Source organism: Bufo gargarizans, chromosome 1 (assembly GCF_014858855.1).
Source record: "Bufo gargarizans isolate SCDJY-AF-19 chromosome 1, ASM1485885v1, whole genome shotgun sequence".
NCBI classification, from domain to species: domain Eukaryota; kingdom Metazoa; phylum Chordata; class Amphibia; order Anura; family Bufonidae; genus Bufo; species Bufo gargarizans.
In genome coordinates this window covers 348,056,850-348,078,577 of record NC_058080.1, presented here as the reverse complement: position 1 = coordinate 348,078,577, position 21,728 = coordinate 348,056,850, and the positions used below count along the sequence as shown (strand labels likewise).

The 21,728-nt window shown below is 40.3% G+C and overlaps 1 protein-coding gene across 18 annotated transcripts in view; it reads left to right on the top strand.

The window, feature by feature from the left end:
* PTPRS (protein tyrosine phosphatase receptor type S) overlaps positions 1 to 21,728 on the top strand; it is a 580,801-nt gene that overhangs the window by 189,804 nt on the left and 369,269 nt on the right. For all 18 annotated transcript variants that reach the window (XM_044268386.1, XM_044268351.1, XM_044268378.1 and 15 more), the window contains 2 exons: positions 18,855 to 19,124; positions 20,546 to 21,127. In XM_044268386.1, the coding sequence (XP_044124321.1) occupies positions 18,855 to 19,124; positions 20,546 to 21,127 (852 nt within the window). The remainder of the gene's footprint in view (positions 1 to 18,854; positions 19,125 to 20,545; positions 21,128 to 21,728) is intronic.

The following is a 21,728-nucleotide window of genomic DNA, read 5'->3' as shown; positions in this document are numbered from 1 at the left end:
TGATGATTTGTTTCCCCTATGACCCCCTATGGTTTTGTGGAACTATATGCCACAGAGAAGAGTTCAATAGTAGTGGGCAGATTTTTCAAGATTGTGAGACATCTTTCTGATAATAGCTTATCGCTAAGATCTGTAAACTGATGAATATATTTCTAAATGTAGTTTCTATTAAAAGTCTTACATATTTAGTTTTAGAAATCAATTGGTCAGTAAATATTTCCATGGTTGTTGTTATACTGTCTAGATAGGTGTAAATAAAATTGTATCTGTGTGTATGTGTATATATATATATATATATATATATATATATATTCATACACACACACAGACACACACACACACACACACATGTATTGTCAAGTCAGCAGTTAACTAAGCAGAGAAGCATTGTTATACTTAAGTAGTCAGACAGAAACAGACTGAAAAAGATGCATTCGTGACATGAGTTGGATAATCTTTCAACTCTTAAGAAAGGGAAATTTATTTGTTAATACTTATAATATTTATTAATGGATTAGTCGCTTTGCAGCTGAAAGCCTGGAGAAGGTCTTTTTTTACTCTCTCTGTGTCTCCCCTATTTTTTCTCTTCTCCTCATGTCATTGTGTTCTGCATCAAACCCCTTAACATCCCTCAGAGCTACGAGAAGGTTGGTGTGTTTTTTTTTGTTTACGTTCTTTACCCACATTTTTACATTCTTTAAAAAAAATGAAAAAATGAAAAAAGAAAAGAATAAAAAATTATTTTAGTGACTGACAGTGCAGCTGTCCATGGGCTTTGGGGATTGAGATGATATTGCATTGTGAGACCTCTCTATGCATCCTTTGGTAATGTTGCTGGGTTTTTGCACTTTTCGTCGTCATGGTTATTGGGTGCTTGGGCATTGAGCCTGATGCATGATAGAAGAATGCAACTATCTTTGCATGTGTTTTGGTTATTTTACATGTGTATGTGTGTATTTTTTTTTTCTTGAGTTTTATTGTTCTTAAGTTACAATAATTTTTTGTTTACTGTAATTTATAATGCATATATTTCTCAAGTTCCTGCCCAGTGTCGGGGTCTAACTACAGTGGAAATGTATTCTCTCAGTTTCTTAAAATATAAATTGACTTATTTTTCTCACTAAGTATTTAAAAAATTATAACTTACAGGTCAGTGGTGCATATCATGAATTCATAATTTGAATTATAATCCTATTTAGATAATACATTTATTCCAACTACACACATTTAATATAATTAACTTTAAATTTATTTTTGGGGAATTATATTTTATGAACTTTCTAGTAGCTGGAGTTTTCACAGGGCAGGAACAGAATTACAGAGAAAAAAAATGTCTTTATCAGTGTTCTACACTATCTTTGTATTGCTTTGTGTTCGCTTTAGAGGAAAAAAAAATAGATTACACCTTGTGAAGCTTTAGCTCCTTTTACTTTTAAGTTCTTATGCTGAAATCACTGCTAAGCACAAATTTTTGTTACATTGCCGGTCAAATTGTTAAAATACATTCATCGTTGTAAAACACTGAACAATAAGGTGTAATCTAAGCCTCCATTATTTTGTATAGGCTGCACATTATTTTGGCTCCCCTCCCTACATCCCTTTCTTCTGCATTTTGGAATAAGACGGAATGATTCCAGTCTCACCAAAATGGTATTTTAATATTTGTCTTCTCCCACCCTGTTTGGAGCCGCCGCTTGCTGACTGTTGGAGTGCAATGAAATAATTGGATTATGTTAGTGCTTCAAATTCTCATACCACAATGTTTTTTTTCTTTACTGTAATTTATTATATTTTATCATTAATTATTTTTATCTAAATCGGGGCTTGAAAATCAGTGGTTTGAGTATAAAATCTAACCTCAAATTGTACATGTAGCAAGGAGCACTCACAGAGCATACGTCTAAATATAATGGAATTGCCTTCACAGGTAATCAGCCGTCCTTCAAAAAAATGCATGAATAGTTTGAAGAGACATATATGTATTACTAGGTTTATAGCTACCACCAAGAAGAAAGAAAATACCAGTTCTAGACTAAATGTTATCAAAAGGTCTATTACCTTTTTTCATTTTAAATGCAAACAACACATTGAAATATTAACAAAAAATGCAAGATTTAAAACATTTTCTTCTTGTTGGTATCCTTTTGTATTGGTGCATTATTAACCTATACCTACTTATATCTACTTATTAACCTATAATAAGTGATTTTGGACAGCAGAATTTAAATGGAATCTGTCAAAAGTGACCACCCTATCAAGCTGTTTGCATAGACACTTAGTTGTGGTTTACCTGATTAAAACTGTTTTTCTTTTGTTGATCTTAGGCTCCATACCCGGGTTATGATATTTTTTCATAGTATGCCAAGTAGGCATTTTGTGCAACGAGGGGGATACCATTGCCCTTGTTGCTCCTCTCTGTGGCTAGCTCCTCCCTTGCTGCTTTGCCACTGTCTGGCCCTATAAATCAAAGCAGCCAGGGAGGGTCTGGCCTCAGAAATGAGCAGAGATTTAGCGCAACAAATGGAGTGGTGATGCCCTCGTTTCACCAAATACCTAATTTGCATATTAAGAAAAGTGTCATAACTCAGCTTTGAGTCCTTAAGGCAGCTCCTGCTCCTGTTATATATATATATATATATATATATATGGACAAAATAGATGGGTCTACCTCTCTGTAACTCCCCCTCCCCATGAGCAATAACAGAGCCAATCTGTAAAGCTAAATTTCCATGCACCATCAATCTCTGGCCACAAGTGCCTTTTCACAACAATAACAGAGAATCATCAGGGGTTAGAGAATCTAAGCTTACAGCGAAACTGCACTGGCTTTTTTATGAGACAACCCCTTTAAACCCTTGACACCCAAAATATATATATGAACATTTCAGTTGCAGACTTCCAGTGCAGCTGGGTTATTTTAATGGCAGATCACAGCGATCATTTTAGCTCCCTGTAACGAAAAATTCTAAACACGACGATCAATGTTATATTTCACAGAGGGGCACAAATGCTGGAAGCCATCTTTGTGCAATTGTGCTGCTGCCATGGGACCCTGAGAGGTGCATGCTGATAAGGCATGATCTGTGTCCTCCTATTTCTAAAACCAGGGAACGGTTGACGTGACGACGCCACGTTGCACCTTCCTCCTCCTGCTCCACCTCGCTACGCCGTGTAAGATATGCTCTACCCTGATTGATCTAAGGGTTTCACCGCCTCCGAGCCCTGAACACGTCTGAACCTTTTGAACACCCTCCTTGTTTCCAAGCCGTGACTACCCACTCCTCTATGGCGCTCCGTGGATGGTTTCTGTCTCCGGAAGTTTGAAGAGCTGTCCTGTGTTCTTCCCGGTCTGTATATTTGATCCACCCTCCCTTTTGTCTCCTGACATGTCTTAGTTTTACTCCGGCCGCCTCTCGGCATGTTTGCCGTGCTGCTGCTGGAACTCTGTCCCGCCCCCATTATAGTCAATGAGGCTGGAGCAGACCTCCGGTGGCACGCGTGCACTAGCAGCAGCATGGATCTGTCAGGCTGTTAACCCGCCAGAACAGCCTGCTGGAGAAGCCTGCCGCTAGTGTGAAACTAGCCTAATACTGACTCGGAAGGCGCTCAGGAAAGCCTTGCTCTGTTATTATGGCACCACACACTTCAGCTGCGGTTTAGTATGGGACAGCACAGGATCTCTATAATGAAACTGTTCAGGTGAATGAAACTTTGGAAGCATTAACAGCTACTTGGCTTTAGCCAAAGGATGATTTTTTAAAATTTTGCCTGCAAATTAGATGTCACAGAAAGAAAAACAAGCTGGGCATCTAAAACCTTGATATGTAAGGCTGGTTTCACATAGAACTCCAGTGGGCTGTTCTGCTAGAGAATAACCTGCCAGCGTTCTCCGGATCCGGCATTGACGGATATTACCTCCTTCCTGTCAGACTTCATTTGGTGTTGGACACAGATCCGGCCACTACCCGGAAATATGCTCCGAATCTGGCGGGCAAGAAACAATAACACCTGGCCGCAAGTGGGAAAGTAGCCTAAGGTAGCTATTAGGGATGAGCGAATCGACTTCAGATGCTTCATCACAAGTCGATTCGCATAAAACTTTTGTTTTAATACTGTAGAGAGCGAGAGAGACTTTGTGTAATAACTTCAGAAATTAATTTTTACTGTAAAATACCTTTGTATCGAAGTTGTGTTCTGTTTAAACAGTCACGTATTGCATTATAGGACAGCTAACTTGCATCTGGTTGCATTTGAGGCTCAGTCCTTAAAGAGGACCTTTCACCGATTATGACATTATGAACTAAGAATACAGACATGGAGAGCAGCGCCCGGGGATCTCACTGCACTTACTATTATCCCTGGGCGCCGCTCCGTTCTCCTGCTATGCCCTCCGGTATCTCCGGCCACTAAGTTATAGTAGGCGGAGATTTCAGTCACTAAGTTATGGTAGGCGGAGTCTGCCCTTGTTCTGCTATAGCGCTGGCCAATCGCAGCGCAGAGCTCACAGCCTGGGAGGTTATTTTCTCCCAGGTTGTGAGCTCTGCAATGTGATTGGCCAGCGCTACAGAAGAACAAGGGCAGACTCCGCCTACTATAACTTAGTGAGCGGAGATACCGGAGGGCATATCAGGAGAACGGAATGGCGCCCAGGGATAATGGTAAGTACAATGAGATTCCCGGGTGCCGCTCTCCATGTCTGTATTCTTAGTTCACAGTGTCATAATCAGTGAAAGGTCCTCTTTAACAGCTCTTCCGGCTGAGATTGAGGAAGCTGTAATATGCCTGTGAAGGCTCACAACCTCTAGCAGGCTCCGATACCTATCACTTGTATATACCAATACAGGCATCAGGTGGCAGCATTGTATTGGTATACAGTAAATAGTGTTTCTGTTTTCAGAATAAAAACATAAGAATGACTTAAAAAAAAAAGATTTTAAAAGTCTTAAAAATATAAAAAATATATAAAAGTTCAAATCACTACCCTTTCCTCAAAATGAAATAAAAAATAAACAATTAAAAAAAAATGATAGGATGATAGGCAATAGTACAGGTGAAAACACCTGTACTATTAAAATATGACAATATTTATCACATACAGCGAATGGCGTAACAGAAAAAATAAATAAATAAAATGGCCAACAATTTTGGTCACTTCACCTACACCAAATTTTTTTATAAAAGTGATCAAAAAGTCACACAGACCTCAAAATAGTATCACTGAAAAGTACAGATCACCCCGCAAAAAAATTAACCCTCACAGAGGTTCTACATTGTCAGAACCACAATGTTTTTCTTTTTTTTTATCTGCATAGCCATATGAGAACTTATTAAAATGTAATAAAAAGTGATCAAAAAGTCATACTCCAAAATGATATGACTAAAAACTACAAATCGCCCCACAAAAAAAACAAGCCCTCATACAGCTCCATAGACATACCATATTTTTTTTTTGGCTTTATTATGCACCTGACCATAAGATGCAGCTAGGTTTTAGAGGAGGAAAATAGGGAAAAAAATTTTTCATCAGACCTCAGATCAGACCCTCAATCTTCATCAGACCCCCAAATCAGTCTCTCAATCTTCATCAGTGAATGGAAAAATAAAAAGGTTATGGCGAGAAGTGGATAAAGAAAACTCAAAAACAGAAAATCACAGGGTCCTCTAATGGCCAGTTTTAATGTTTGCTCTTTTTTTGTTTCTTTCTACATTGCAAGAGCCACAATGTTTATTTATATAGCCATATTTGGACTTATTGGGTTATTTGCATAACATTTGATTAGCTATAGCTTGTATTGGAAAATGTAAAACAAAAATTCCACCATAAATTTTGAGTTTTGCTTTTATGGTGTTCACTGTGCGCAAAATTTTTTATGACCTGCTTATTCTAGCGCAATTACTATTAGTTTTACTGGGTGGGCTGTAGTTTTATTGGTACCATTGAAGCACATACCATTTTTTGATCAATTTTTGGTGCGGCAATGTAACAAAAAAAAAACAAAAAAACTGAGAATTGGTTATATTGATTTTTTTCCATTATTGCATTCAGAGCACACAGTACATATTTTAATATGTTTAATTTGGACATTTACAGATGCGGCAATATTAATGATTTTTTTTTATAATTTCTTACTTTTTTTTATATGTATGGATCATTCTATGTGAATTTCCAATTTTAAATTGGCTTCAGAGTTGTTACACAATTTTAGGTTCAAGACATTGCTTTAACCCCTTAAGGACATCCGCTGTACATGTACTGTGGATGCTGGTTCTTTAAAAATGACACCTGCTCAGAAGCTGAGTAGGCATAATAGCCACTGGCTGCTTGCTGTTTTACAATGTCAGTGATTGATCATAACGCCAATAAAGAACTTTTAACCCATGAAATTCTGTGGTTAATTGTGACCATGGCATTTGAGTGGTGAAATCCCAGGAGTGCTGCGCCCCCAGGCCCATATGGCTTCCCCGCACCAAGGTCAAACAAGCCATTTGTTTGCTATGGCAGCCTTGGGCGCTCTGAAGCCTGCCAGTATAAATTCCTGTGGTGCTCTGTAGGAACACAGTAAATCACCCATAGCCTGCAATGGTAAATCATTGCAATCTATGGATGAAGCGATCAGACAATCGCATGTCCCCTGTAAGGGGACTTAATATAAATCCCCTTGCTTAATAAAAAAAAAATATTTTCAAAATATAAAGAATAAAAAATTTGAATTCAAATCATCAAATTTTCTCCTTATTAAAAATATAAAATATAGGTATTGCCGCATTCCAAAACACTCAAAGTATTAAAATATGAATGTTTTTATCCCATAACAGAAAAACAAATCAAAATGGCCCATTCCCTGTTTTTTTTTTTTTTGCCCCTAAAAAATTTAATAAAAAGTGATCAGAAAGTCATTATCCAAAATATCAGTAAAAACTACAGATCAAAAATAAACAAGCCCTCATACACCTCCATAGGCATACTGTATTTTCCCCCCAGCTCTATAACGTACCTGACCATAAGACGCATCTAGGTTTTAAAGGAGGAAAATAAGATATAAAATAAAATATCTTTCATTAGACTCCCAATCTTCATCAGACCTCAGATCAAACCACCAATATTCATAAGACCTCTTATCAGACCCCCAATCTTCATCAGACTATAGATCATCAGACCCTCAATCTTAATCAGACCCCCAACCTTCATTGCACCCAAACCTTCATTAGACTTCAGATCAGACCTTCAATCTTCATTAGACCCCCAGTCTAAATCAGACCTCGTCTGTCCCCCAATCTTCATCAGACCTCAGATCAGACCCCCAGTCTTCATCAGACCCCCAGTCTTCATCAGACCCCCAATCTTCATCAGACTTCCAAATTAGAACTGCAATAGTCATCAGACCTCAGATCAAACAAAAAATTAATAAAACAACTTACTTCCATAATGGAAGTGTTCATTAGTATTCATTTTATAACATGCACTGCCATTTTCCCCAGTTTTGGGAGAGAAGTGGTTCTTTAAAAAATGAAAAATAAGTTAAATGTAAAAAGTCAAGGGATTAGAATATGATGATGCAAAGAAATAAAATCTTTTTTTCCAAAGTAATTTATTTATTTATTTTAAAACACCAGAAAAAAAATGTATCACTATAATCGTACTGACCCAGAGAATGAAAGTAAACAAAAATGTAAAATCGATTGCTACGATGTTAATAAACCCTTATATATGACCATGTCCATACAGCTCTTATTTCCTGTGATGTTATATCAATGGACGGGCGAAAACAGGAACAAGGGCAGTAATATGGAAATGTCTATGTAACTGGCTTTGTAAAGGAAGGTGCAGGAGCTGTGACAAAAAAAAGAAGTGCATTATGGGTTTGGTTGAATACAGCAACAGGAAGTGCAACATATAGGGGGAGATTTAAAACTGGTGTAAAGGAAAACTGGCTTAGTTGCCAATAGCAACCAATCAGACTGCACGTTTCATTTTTGCACCTTTCATGTGTATTTACAATCAGCGGCGCATGGTGATCGGAACAGAGTGCCTGCTAAAATCATACAGCAGGCACTCTGTCACAATGCCGAGGTGGGTCCTGTGATCCACCCCCCGTATCGGCAATCACGGAAACCGCAGGTCTGCGTTTCCGGGTTATTTGGGTCTCTGGTGACCCGATAACCCGGAATAGGATGGTGATCGGTGGTGTGATAATACACCACCAATCACCATCCTGCGATCCTGAGAGGTGATGGGGACATCACCTCTCAGGATCGCTTCCGATTGGCTGCAGGGCGGGCAGGAGGTTTAACTTACTGCAGCTCTGCTCTCCTCCTCCATTCTGTGTCCGGGAGTGAGGAGAGAGATCTGTGCCCAGCAACCCCCTTCTGACCGTCCACAGTAAAAGATACTTTAGGGGCAGGTTAGAGAAAGGTTAGGTTAGGCAGAGATATTCAGGGAAAGTTTAGGGGGAGAAAATATATAGGGGTGTCTGGGGTCCACAGCACAGCTTTATGACCGTAGACCCCCCAGGGGTGCTGCAGCTTGCCCCTCTGTAACCCACCCCCACACAATTTTTTATTTTTGCGTACGCTCACTGTTGCCAGCACTCTTAGCGTCCTGCCACTATTAGCGCATCGCCCACCCCACCTCTCAGCTTCGGGTGGCTGATCAGCAAGTTTGAACTTTTGTATTAATTTTTTTAGCCTTTTTTGGGGTTTTCACTTATTTTTTTTCTGTTTAAGTTTAGGGCAAAGTCTGCGAACACCCGTGCCCCCCCACACACACACGCACATTAAATAAAGTTTTACATGCACACACACAGACACGCACACACACACACTCCCCTGTGGCCCGCCAGATGTTCTCGGCCGAGGAGGCATACGCCCAGCTTGCCTCCGACTCTGAGAGCCCCAGTGAAGATGAGGATGACCCCACTTTCCTCTTGTCATCCGCGTCCTCCTCATCATCTAGCAATGATGAGCCCCCAAGTTGGCGGAGCAAGGAGGTCGCCATGCCAGGGACCCTGTGGTCCACACTAGTATGAGCAGCTCTGGGTCTCGTACTAGTTTTCCGGTCCACTAGATAAGTCCACCTGAGCCCCCTATCGGTGAACTTGCATGGTGTACCCCAGAGGATTTTGAGCCTGTGATTCCTGATTTTGTTGGCCAGTCAGGAATCCAGATTCCCACAGTGGGCTTCACTGAATAGGACTGTCTTTTTTTCAGTGACCACTTTGTGAATCTGATGGTGGAGCAAACAATCTTGTACAGGAAAATCCAGCAACAAAAACCCTTATAAAATTTTTTGGGGGATAGCTATTGTTTAATAAGAAAATAACAAACTAAGCTATACAGTTATCCTGGTAGGACCACAAAAGGCTCGGTATAACTAGCTAATGGGAGGGAAAGGTGTCCCTATACTGCCGCCCTCGTCTAGGACCTAAGCCCAGGGACGTCCCCTAATGGTGGGGACTCCCTGTCCTCGAGCCTTACCTCAACTCCTGTCTGTCCCTGACAGAAGGTGATGTAAGGTGAGAAGATGAGATCTGGTGCCAGAGTGGCCTACCAAAAGATGACCATCAAATTAAATAGAAAAAACGGTGCCCACTACTTTTTCTATTTAATTTGATGGTCATCTTTTGGTAGGCCACTCTGGCACCAGATCTCATCTTCTCACCTTACATCACCTTCTGTCAGGGACAGACAGGAGTTGAGGTAAGGCTCGAGGACAGGGAGTCCCCACCATTAGGGGACGTCCCTGGGCTTAGGTCCTAGACGAGGGCAGCAGTATAGGGACACCTTTCCCTCCCATTAGCTAGTTATACCGAGCCTTTTGTGGTCCTACCAGGATAACTGTATAGCTTAGTTTGTTATTTTCTTATTAAACAATAGCTATCCCCCAAAAAATTTTATAAGGGTTTTTGTTGCTGGATTTTCCTGATTAATTACTACCCTTACCTATCCAATATTATAATCCTTGCTGGACTTGGAAACAATCTTGTACGCCCAACAGTTCATTGCTCAACACCCAGGCTCCTTTTTGGCTAGGGCCGGTGGCTGGACTCAGTGCAGCCGAGATGGGGACGTTTTGGGGCCTCGTGCTGCACATGGGTCTAGTAAAAAAAAAAAAGTGTCAGGCTGTACTGGAGTGGGGACGTCCTCTACCAGACCCCACTTTACAGTACCGCCATGACATGCTCCCGTTTTGAGGTCATTTGGAAATCCCTGCATTGTGCAGATAATGCAGCATGTCCCCTCCAAGGTGATCCTGCCTATGACCCCCTGTACAAAATCAAGCCGGTCATCGATCACTTTGGTGCCAAATTTCTGGAGGCCTATGTACCTGGAAGGGAGGTCACAGTTAATGAGTCTCTCATTGCTTTCAAGGGGAGACTCATTTTCCGCCAGTATGTTCCCTCTTAGCGGGCGAGGTATGGCGTGAAGCTGTACAAACTTTGTGAGAGTACCTCAGGGTACACTTACAAGTTTCGTGTGTACGAGGGGCAAGATTCCCATATTCAACCCCCAGAATGTCCCCCCACTCTGGGTGTTAGCAGGAAACTTGTGTGGGACCTTATGCACCCACTGCTAGATAAGGGTTACCACCTGTACGTGAATAACTTTTATACTAGTATCCGCTTGTTCCAGTCCCTCGCCGCCAGATCCACATCCGCTTGTGGGACCGTGCGGAAAAATCAACGCGGCCTCCCTATCCACCCCCTCCAGGTACCTATCCCCAGGGGTGAGACCCATGCCCTTACCAGTGGAAATCTGTTTCTGGTCAGATATAAGGACAAGAGGGATGTCCTTGTACTGTCCACAATTCGCTTTAACAGCATCACCCCTGTCCCTGTGCGAGGTACCGCGGCAACGGTCCTCAAGCCCGATTGTGTCGTCGACTACAATCGGTATATGGGAGAAGTTGATCTCTCTGATCAAGTCCTCAAGCCATATAACGCCATGCGCAAAACCCGGGCATGGTACAAAAAAGTTGTGGTCTACTAGGTACAGGTTGCCTTGTACAACTCTTTTGTGCTGTCCCAGAGCGCTGGCAACACAGGGAAATTCCTCCAGTTCTATGAGGCAGTCCTCAAGGCCCTGATCTTTTCTGACCGTGAAAGAGCAGGCCGGAGTACCTCGGGAACTGGAGGCGCCCGGATTGTCCCTGGCCAACACTTTCCAGATGTGTCCCCCATACTGGAAAGAAGGGACAGACCCAAAAAAGGTGCAGAGTGTGTCACAGGAGGGGGATATGGAAGGACACCACCACTCAGTGCGACACGTGCCCCGATCATCCGGGCCTCTGCATTGACGGTTGCTTCAGGGAGTACGACACTTCCATAGAGTGCTAAATTTATAATCCTGTTCCCCAATTTTAATTCCATTTAGCCACTTATATTTTGTAAAACTAAAATAAATAAAAAAAGTTGACATATTAGGTATCGCCGCTCTATAAAAATACCCCATGACCTAACCCCTCAGATGAACACGGTCAAAAAAAATTAATAAAAACGGTGCCAAAACATCTATTTTTTGTTTTTTTACAAATCTTTCATTTTAATCATTTTTTTCCAGTAACAAAGCAAGGATTAACAGCCAAACAAAACTTTATATTTATTACCCTGATTCTGCAGTTTACAGAAACACCCCATATGTGGTCGTAAACTGCTGTATAACCAAATGGCAGGGCGCAGGAGGAAAGGAACGCCATATGGTTTCTGGAAGGCAGATTTTGATGGCCTTTTTTTTGGGCACCATGTCCCATTTGAAGATCCCCTGATGCACCCCTAGAGTAGAAACTCCATAAAAGTGACCCCATATAAGAAACTACACCCCTCAAGGTATTCAAAACTGATTGGGTGGTTTCTATTATGTAAGCCTCACAAAGTGACTTCAGACCTGAACTGGTCCTTAAAAAGTGGGTTTTAGAAAATTTCTAAAAAATTTCAAGATGTGCTTCTAAACTTCTAAGCCTTGTAACATCCCCAAAAAATAAAATGGCATTCCCAAAATGATCCAAACATGAAGTAGACATATGGGGAATGTAAAGTAATAACTATTTTTGGAGGTATTACTATGTATTATAGAAGTAGAGAAATTGAAACTTGGAAATTTGCACATTTTTAAAATTATGAGGTAAATTTGGTATTTTTTTTATAAATAAAAAACAATTTTATTTACTACATTTTACCAGTGTCATGAAGTATAATATGTGACGAAAAAACAATCTCAGAATGGCCTGGATAAGTAAAAGCGTTTTAAAGTTATTCACACATAAAGTGACAAAGGTTAGATTTGCAAAAAATGACCTGGTCCTTAAGGTGAAATATGTCCGTGTCCTAAAGGGGTTAAAACAGTTTCTGAAGAGTCAGATTTATACACCAAAGTACATAGGAATGATGAAGTAGATGATACAAGTGATGTAAAGCAGATAAATATGAGTGGAGGCGTAAACAAACAAACTTAAATTTCAGTGACTGATTTAAAACAGAAAACCTCTGTGGGTCTTTATCATCTACCTCTTTAGTTCAGGGTCCAGTAGCTGGCAAAAAAGGGCAGACATCTTATGGTAATTTAGGTACTTATTACAAAGTACGGTACATCTGGTAAGAGACAAACTCGTTTTGAACACGAACATTAACAAAGGATTAACCTACAGGTGCAACATGCTCAGATTACACGACTATTTATACGTTTACTATTACACTAGCCTATGGTAGAATAGGCTAGTCAGTGTGAAGGAACCAAAATCTAGTTTAGGGGATGTTCACACATGGCTTTTTCAACGGAATTGTGGCATGGACAGATGCAACGAAACTTTACTGAAAACATGCCAGCAACTGCATCCTTTCTGCCTTAAACACATTTCAATGGGAGGCAGCGCTAAGGATTCCAGAGCAGTGAGAACAGGTTAAAATGCAAATGTAATTTAGAGTACCATAAAAATAGTTCAGCAATATTTTAACATTTTAGATATGTTAGCCAAACGTTTCAGACCCAAAGTCTGTATTATGAAACTGTCATACTCAGGTGACAACAACACGTAATATTTTCTGTAAGGCGGCATGTTACCATGGAAAGTTTGTGTGAATCCAAATTAGTGAAACCTTACTAAGGCTAATCAACCCAAAAGAGGAATAGAAGTCAGAAGGAAAAGAGACAAATTAGGTATTGGAAAAGTACTCAAAAAGGGGAAAGACCATATATTCTAGACATTGCAAAAATGGCAGCTGTGTGCTAATCAGAAAACGTATGGGTGAAATTTGAGAAACTGGAGGTGACACTTCCAGTGGTTACATGGCCTTTGCACAGCTCAGTTGCATTCAAGTGAATAGGTTTGAAATGCAATACCAAGCCAGATGCTTGTGCTTGTTAAATTAAGAAGAGGCAGCAGAAGGCCCTTCAAATGGCTGATTAGAACCAGGCCTGTGCCTCAAGTGGATCCATAAATATCCCCATTAATTGCTGTATTTTCTCTGCTAGATTTATTTCAAGCTGGCAGCTCAGGGGCATGAGGCATGCACTTTCTTCTGCAGCTGGTGGCAGTTCAAGGATGGAACTGAGCATGTGCGTCCACCTCAGGTGCACACAAAATTTTTAAAAATAACAAACAGCAGGGGATGCTATGTCATTGAATAACTCAGTGGCTATACTAACTTTTTATTTACATGCAATTACAAATGCATTCAGATCCAGGTTCTGGTTTGAAAACAAGAATAGATTTTTTGTGGGACAACCCAGTTTAACTCCAAGAAAACTCCTTTAAAGGGTCACAGTAAATAGTCATGCCAGTAACCAGGACAGGCTTCACAATGAATAAAAGTAACTTACTGTGAGGAATATTGTCATACAAAGTGTACAGTTATACAGAAAATGTATGATTGTTTGGTTGTTCTAGGTATATCTGGCTGTGTAGGACTATGGCACTGCATTTTCCTTTGCTCAAGTCTTCTAACATAACTCCAGTATTTTTTTATTTCATTTGATCCTGTGCTCTGCGAGTGCTTCTTTTCTATTTCTAGGTTTGAATGTAAAAGTAAATATAATATCCACAAAGGTTTTGTAGAACCCTGTTCTTCAAACTCTGATATAAGATATATTAGTACCAATCGTGCATTATTAGATTCTATTTTAATTATCCTTGTATTTACTTTTTCTCATGACAACAGAATATATGCATCACATGCTGCTGTTTGTCTGTAAATGTGTTTGCTGACTACATATGGATAGTCAGCTTCTGTCCCATTTCTACTCTGCACTCAGTTATTTGTTGGCCCCATCAGAAGACTTGCACTACTCTGTTCTGTCCGCATGTTACTTTATTTTCTCCACTTTTATTCATTGTATGTTAGGTGTGCCTGAGGATTTGGTGGAGCCTCTGTGACTCTGATCTTTGGAACAGATTTTATTGTGCCAGAATTCAATGACTAGGAATTAGTGTAAAATTACATGGATGGACTGTATGGTCCATTAGTACCCTATGCTTACACATTTATGGAGAATTTTCACATATCACCATTCTCACCTTTATTGGCATTTAAAAGCAATGGACACAAGCAACATTTGTTTTGATATATATACAGTACAGACCAAAAGTTTGGACACACCTTCTCATTCAAAGAGTTTTCTTTATTTTCATGACTATGAAAAATGTAGATTAACACCGAAGGCATCAAAACTATGAATTAGCACATGTGAAATTATATACATAACACAAAAGTGTGAAACAACTGAAAATATGTCATATTCTAGGTTCTTCAAAGTAGCCACCTTTTGCTTTGATTATTGCTTTGCACACTCTTGACATTCTCTTGATGAGCTTCAAAAGGTAGTCTGAAATGATTTTCACTTCACAGGTGTGCCCTGTCAGGTTTAATAAGTGGGATTTCTTGCCTTATAAATGGGGTTGGGACCATCAGTTGCGTTGTGGAGAAGTCAGGTGGATACACAGCTGAGAAAAACAAGTGGCCATCATTCCGAAAAATTGGGAAAACTTTGAAAGTGTCCCCAAGTGCAGTCACAAAGGCCATCAAGCGCTACAAAGAAACTGGCTCACATGTGGACCGACCCCAGGAAAGGAAGACCAAGAGTCACCTCTGCTGCGGAGGATAAGTTCATCTGAGTCACCAGCCTCAGAAATCGCAGGTTAACAGCAGCTCAGATTAGAGACCAGGTCAATGCCGCACAGAGTTCTAGCAGCAGACACATCTCTAGAACAACTGTTAAGAGGAGACTGTGTGAATCAGGCCTTCATGGTAGAATATCTGCTAGGAAACCACTGCTAAAGGACAGGCAACAAGCAGAAGAGACTTGTTTGGGCTAAAGAACACAAGGAATGGACATTAGACCAGTGGAAATCTGTGCTTTGGTCTGATGAGTCCAAATTTGAGATCTTTGCTTCCAACCACCATGTCTTTGTGCGACGCAGAAAAGGTGAACGGATGGACTCTACATGCCTGGTTCCCACCATGAAGCATGGAGTAGGAGGTGTGATGGTGTGGGGGTGCTTTGCTGGTGACACTGTTGGGGATTTATTCAAAATTGAAGGCATACTGAACCAGCATAGCTACCACAGCATCTTGCAGTGGCATGCTATTCCATCCGGTTTGCATTTAGTTGGACCATCATTTATTTTTCAACAGGACAATGACCCCAAACACACCTCCAGGCTGTGTAAGGGCTATTTGACCATGAAGGAGAGTGATGGGGTGCTGCGCCAGATGACCTGGCCTCCACAGTCACCGGACCTGAACCGAATCGAGATGGTTTGGGGTGAGCTGGACCGCAGAGTGAAGGCAAAAGGGCCAACAAGTGCTAAGCATCTCTGGGAACTCCTTTAAGACTGGTGGAAGACCATTTCAGGTGACTACTTCTTGAAGCTCATCAAGAGAATGCCAAGAGTGTGCAAAGCAGTAATCAAAGCAAAAGGTGGCTACTTTGAAGAACCTAGAATATGACATATTTTCAGTTGTTTCACACTTTTTTGTTATGTATATAATTCCATATGTGTTAATTCATAGTTTTGATGCCTTCAGTGTGAATCTACAATTTTCATAGTCATGAAAATAAAGAAAACTCTTTGAATGAGAAGGTGTGTCCAAACTTTTGGTCTGTACTGTGTGTATATGTATATATATATATATATATATATATATATATATTGGACAAAAGTATTGGGACACCTACAGGAGATTTTTTTGCATTAATATGGATATGCCCCCCTCTTTGCAGTTCAAACAGCTTCCACCCTTCATCCATAAGATTATTTGTGAGGTCACACACTGATGTTGGACGACAGTGCCTGGCTTGCAATCTCCGTTCTAGTTTATTGCAAAAGTGTTCAAGCCAGTCAAGTTCTCCCACACTAAACTTACCTGCAAGTGCCTTTATGGACCTTGCTTTGTCAGTGGGGTCCAGTCATGCTGGAACAGGAAAAGGCCTTCCCCCAAATCTGCCCACAAAATTTTAAGTATACAATTTTCCAAAATGTCTTTGTATGCTGAAGCATAAGGCTTTACATTCACTGGAACTAAAGGTCTAGGTCAACCCCTGAAAAACAACTACTAATCAAAGAAATATGCAGGTTAGTACCAAGACTTCAACCGTATCGAGGCTGTTAGCAAGAAATCACAACTATGAAGTATGCCGTCTTTTCTTTACTCATGTCTTTATGTGGATGGCGAGTATAAACTCAGCGTTCTCAAAATTAATCTATGCAGTTGTATAACTACAAACTGTTTATGAAGACGTGAATAAAGAAAATATGGCACTTTGTGTACCTCATGGATTGTAAGTAGTGATTTGTTGCTCACAACCTCCTTATAATTGAAGTCATGCTGCTAACCTGCATATTGGTTTGATCAGTATTTGGGGTGTGGATCGGGGTGGAGTTCAGCGGAAGATAACGATTCATGTATCCCTGTGTGTGGACATTGTTTAATTGAGTCAGCCCCCTAAAAAACAAGCCCATAGTATTACCCATCCTCCACGAAGCTTTCCAGATGGCACAGTGCAGTTAGGCAGGAACTTTACTCCTGGCATTTGCCAAACCCAGACTCATCCAGCAAACTGCCAGATAGATATGTGATTTATCACTCCACAGAGCATGTTTCCACCACTCTAGAGCCCATTGGTGGGTGCTTTGCACCACTCTATCTGATGCTTGGCAAGTCTTGCATGCAGCTGCTGAGCTGTGAAAACCCATGCCATGACGCTTCCAGCACATAGATTTTTTGCTGATGTTAATGCTAGAGAAAGTGTGGAACTCTTCAGCTATTGAGTCAGCATAGCGTTGATGACTTTTATGCACTATGGTCCTCAGCACTGCTTGGTAACTTTACAAATTCTTCCACTTCATGGCTGAGTTGCTGTGGTTCCTTCCACAGTAATACCACTCACAGTTGATTGTGGCATATCTAGAAGGGAAGACATTTCATGAACTGACTTTTTGCAATGGTGGCATTCAATATCAGTACCACGCTCAAATTCAGTTAACTCTTTAGAACAACCCATTCTTCCACAAATGTTCGAAGATGGCATGGCTTTATGGCTAGCTTGAATTTCTACAACTGTGGCAATGAGACTGTGTCAATTGGACTGAATAAAACACTTGAATTCAATGATTAAAAGGTGTTGCCCTATACTTTTGTCCATATAGTGTGTGTGTGTGTGTGTATATATATATATATATATATATATATATATATACACAAAAATAAAAATATTGCTTCATAAGCCTTTCACTTTGTAAAAAATTTATGAAGCGTGTATATTTTTTCCTAGGTAACGGACTTGCCAGTTGACGCTTACATTACAATATAAGATGAGTTAGCATATATTTACATTGATTTTTCAGAAATTTTACTCAATACATTGCCAAGAGCAGAGTCACTGAAACTGGGGCTGCCTCAACCCCTTGATCCATGTTCTAACTCGTGAGGTCTGAAAACTGCATCCACCTATCAGCAAGGGGGATGCACAGAACATGTCACTGTTACTCTCAGCGTTAAGTCCATCACTTTGTTTTACTGCAAATAATCTGTTTAATATCCCACCAGGGCTGGAGGTGTTAATGTTAAACACAATTAGTCACATATGCTGTACTTAGCAACTTTTAAGTGGGTTTTCTGCCCTTAATTCCCTGATGCCTTTTTCTACACCCAGTAGTATTGCGGGCATTTGCTAGTTGCCCTTATGTTATATTCCTCTGCATTTTCTGTCTTTCCCTTCCTTTTTGTCTTCTCTCCCGTTTTGTTTTATTTTCTTTATCAGTTTAATACCTCTTTTGCATGATGTTTGTGTTTCTGAGAGCTGCATTTATCGATGAAACCGTGTCAGATTCTAAAGAGGCTTCGTTAGGGTTTTTACACCCCAAAACCACAAAAATTTCATTAGAGTTTCTCATCTCTGCTGCTGGTATGCGGTGCATCAAAACAGTAAATATGTATTTTAAACTTATTGTATGGCACTGGTGCTTAGAGTGGTTTGGCTATGACAAATGAGAGGCTTCCATTATAGCCAACAACAGTTTTTCATTTAAGAATAGTTCTGTCAAGGCCATATGACTCCTGAAGTTAAATATGTCTAAAAACCTGAAACATGTAACTTTCATTTGGTTTTCATACCCCATATCTGTTGTTAAAGATGAGAAATTGCTAATAAATTTTTGTGTATTATCTGTGCTGTGATGGGTGTACTCCTGATCTATGGAACCCTTTTGCTATGAATTATGGCTTAATGTTTATATATTCTCACTTTTTGTTTGTGAAGTAAGTTTTTTTATTTTAAAGTCTTTCTATACATTTTTTATTTGTAAAATACATAGTGCATTTTTAAGTTAGTTTCTTTCTGTATCCTTGTTAATTTACCTGCAGTTCGTCGTGTTGCCCCACGTTTCTCCATTCTTCCTGTGAGCCATGAAATTATGCCTGGAGGTAATGTAAATATAACTTGTGTTGCGGTTGGTTCACCCATGCCATATGTGAAGTGGATGATGGGTGCTGAAGACCTAACCCCAGAAGATGACATGCCTGTTGGGCGTAATGTTCTGGAACTTACCAATGTGAAGGAGTCTGCTAATTATACCTGTGTTGCCATGTCAAGTCTTGGGGTTATTGAGTCTGTAGCTCAAATCACAGTGAAATGTAAGTATTTTTTTCCTTTAGCTGTTGCTATAAAGATGTCGGGGAATGTTTACTAGGCTTCTTATCACACTTTTGTGGCATAACAAAGTTGCAAATTATGTTGGATGTCATATGTGGCTGCAGCACAGTTTTCAAAAGTGGCAAGAAAAAAGTAGGGCTTGACTAAATTGTGGCATAAATTATAGTTCATATCTACCCCAGCTTGTAGCTGATGTAGATTAAAATTTCTGGTGCACAGACTGCCTGGAGATGCATCAAGGGTCACTAACTTTTCAAACAACTTTTGATATGTCATAGAGACATATCAAAAGTTTAGATTGTTGGCGTCTGAGCACTGAAACCTCCACAGATCTCCAGAACGGTGGGAGAGAGAAGCGCAGGAGACGGGCCCCATAGAAGTCTATGGGTCTGTCTCTATTCTGTCCCAGGCAGTGTGGTGAGAGAGAGCGATATGCATGTGCTTTTTCCCCTAGTTCTAGGGATCATAGTCTCAGCTCTGATATGTCACTATAAAATATATAAAAGGTTTTTTGAAAAATGTCAGTGACCCCTTAAGAGCCCATGACTCTTAATAAATTTGCCCCACTCTGCACCAACGAACTTTATACTAAGACTGATGCTTGTAATGCCAGTATTAGTATATCTGCTGATGTCTACTAGTAACTATCAGTGACTGGATTAATTCATTCTTTAACTGTTTGTACAAAAATTCTGAGAACTGCTGGTTTTCAAATGACCTGTTTTGTTTCCTCTGCAAGCACAGTTGTTGAGCGATTTTTACTAGAGATGTCTAATTTATGGTTCTCTGTGATCTGGAACATTAAAACTATTAGACACCTTGCAGATGTTTAGTTTAGCCTGCCATCCCTTACATTACAACCACCTCAACATTTCAGGCCCTCTTTTATTATTAGGGTGCTCTGATATTGGAGCAGAGCAACAAAAATAACAAAAGTGCCAGATTCAGTATTTAACTTAATAAATGGAGCTGAACAGACTCTACTGACAACAGTAAAGTCTTTTTAATTTCCGTTCAGGAACCATTTTTTTTAGGCTAGTTTCACACCTGCGGCAAGGAACTCCGGCAGGCTGTGTCGGCAGGTGAACATTCTTTCAGATCCGTGCTGCCGCTAGTGCACGCGTGCCCCCGGACGTGTGCACGGATCCGACAGGCTGTTCACCCGCCGGAATAGTCTGCCTGAGTTCCTTGCCGCTAGTGTGAAACTAGCCTTACTGGACAAAAAGTCCTGCATGCAGGACTTTTTGTCCTGTCTTTTTGACAGAATATGTGATGGAGGCCCCAAATGGAGCCTCTGACGCAGATGTGAACAAACCTTTATTGTGTTTTACTTTGTTTGGTTTTATGACAGTAGATAAAGTATATTTAATTTTATTTCTTGTTTTTTCTCCCAACTTATTAGCCCTTCCTAAGGCACCTGGGGCTCCTGTAGTAACGGAAACCACTGCTACAAGTATAACAGTCACATGGGACTCAGGAAATCCTGATCCTGTATCTTACTATGTGATAGAGTACAAATCTAAAACACAGGATGGACCATATCAAATTAAAGAGGACATCACTACTACGAGATACAGCATTGGAGGCTTAAGTCCTAACTCTGAATATGAGATTTGGGTATCAGCTGTAAACTCTATCGGCCAAGGACCACCTAGTGAACCTGTTGTAACACGTACAGGGGAACAGGCACCTGCTAGTGCCCCACGAAATGTACAAGCTAGAATGCTTACCTCCACTACTATGATAATTCAGTGGGAGGAACCTGTGGAACCCAATGGTCAAATAAGAGGTTATCGTGTTTACTACACTATGGAGCCTGTCCAGCCAGTCAGCAACTGGCTAAAATATAATGTGGATGATAATCTTTTGACTACTATAGGAAACCTTTTAGAACATGAAACCTATACCGTCAGAGTATTGGCTTTTACTTCAGTGGGAGATGGGCCACTATCTGATCCAATTCAAGTAAAAACACAGCAAGGAGGTAAGCTGTTGCTTTGCGCACACACACACACACACATACACAGACATAATGCAAATTAGGTTATAGCATGACTAGTTACCATAAACAATATATTTTAAAAATGTTTAGTGATACAGTGAACAAAAATATAAACGCAATACTTTCGGTTTTGCTCCCATTTTGCATGAGCTGAACTCAAAAGATCTGAAACATTTTCTACATACACAAAAGACCCATTACTCTCAGATATTGTTCACAAATCTGTCTAAATCTGTGTTAGTGAGCACTTCTCCTTTGCTGATAATCCAACCCACCTCACAGGTGTGGCATATCAAGGTGCTGATTAGACAGCATAAATATTGCACAGGTGTGCCTTAGACTGCCCACAATAAAAGTCCACTCTGAAATGTGCAGTTTGATCACACAGCACAATGTCACAGATGTTGCAACATTTGAGGGAGCGTGCAATTGGCATGCTGACTGTAAGAATGTCTACCAGAGCTGTCGCCCGTGCAATGAATGTTAATTTCTCTACCATAAGCCATCTCCTAAGGTGTTTCAGAGAATTTGGCAGTATATCCAACAGGCCCCATGTGTAACCACACCAGCCCAGGACCTGGAC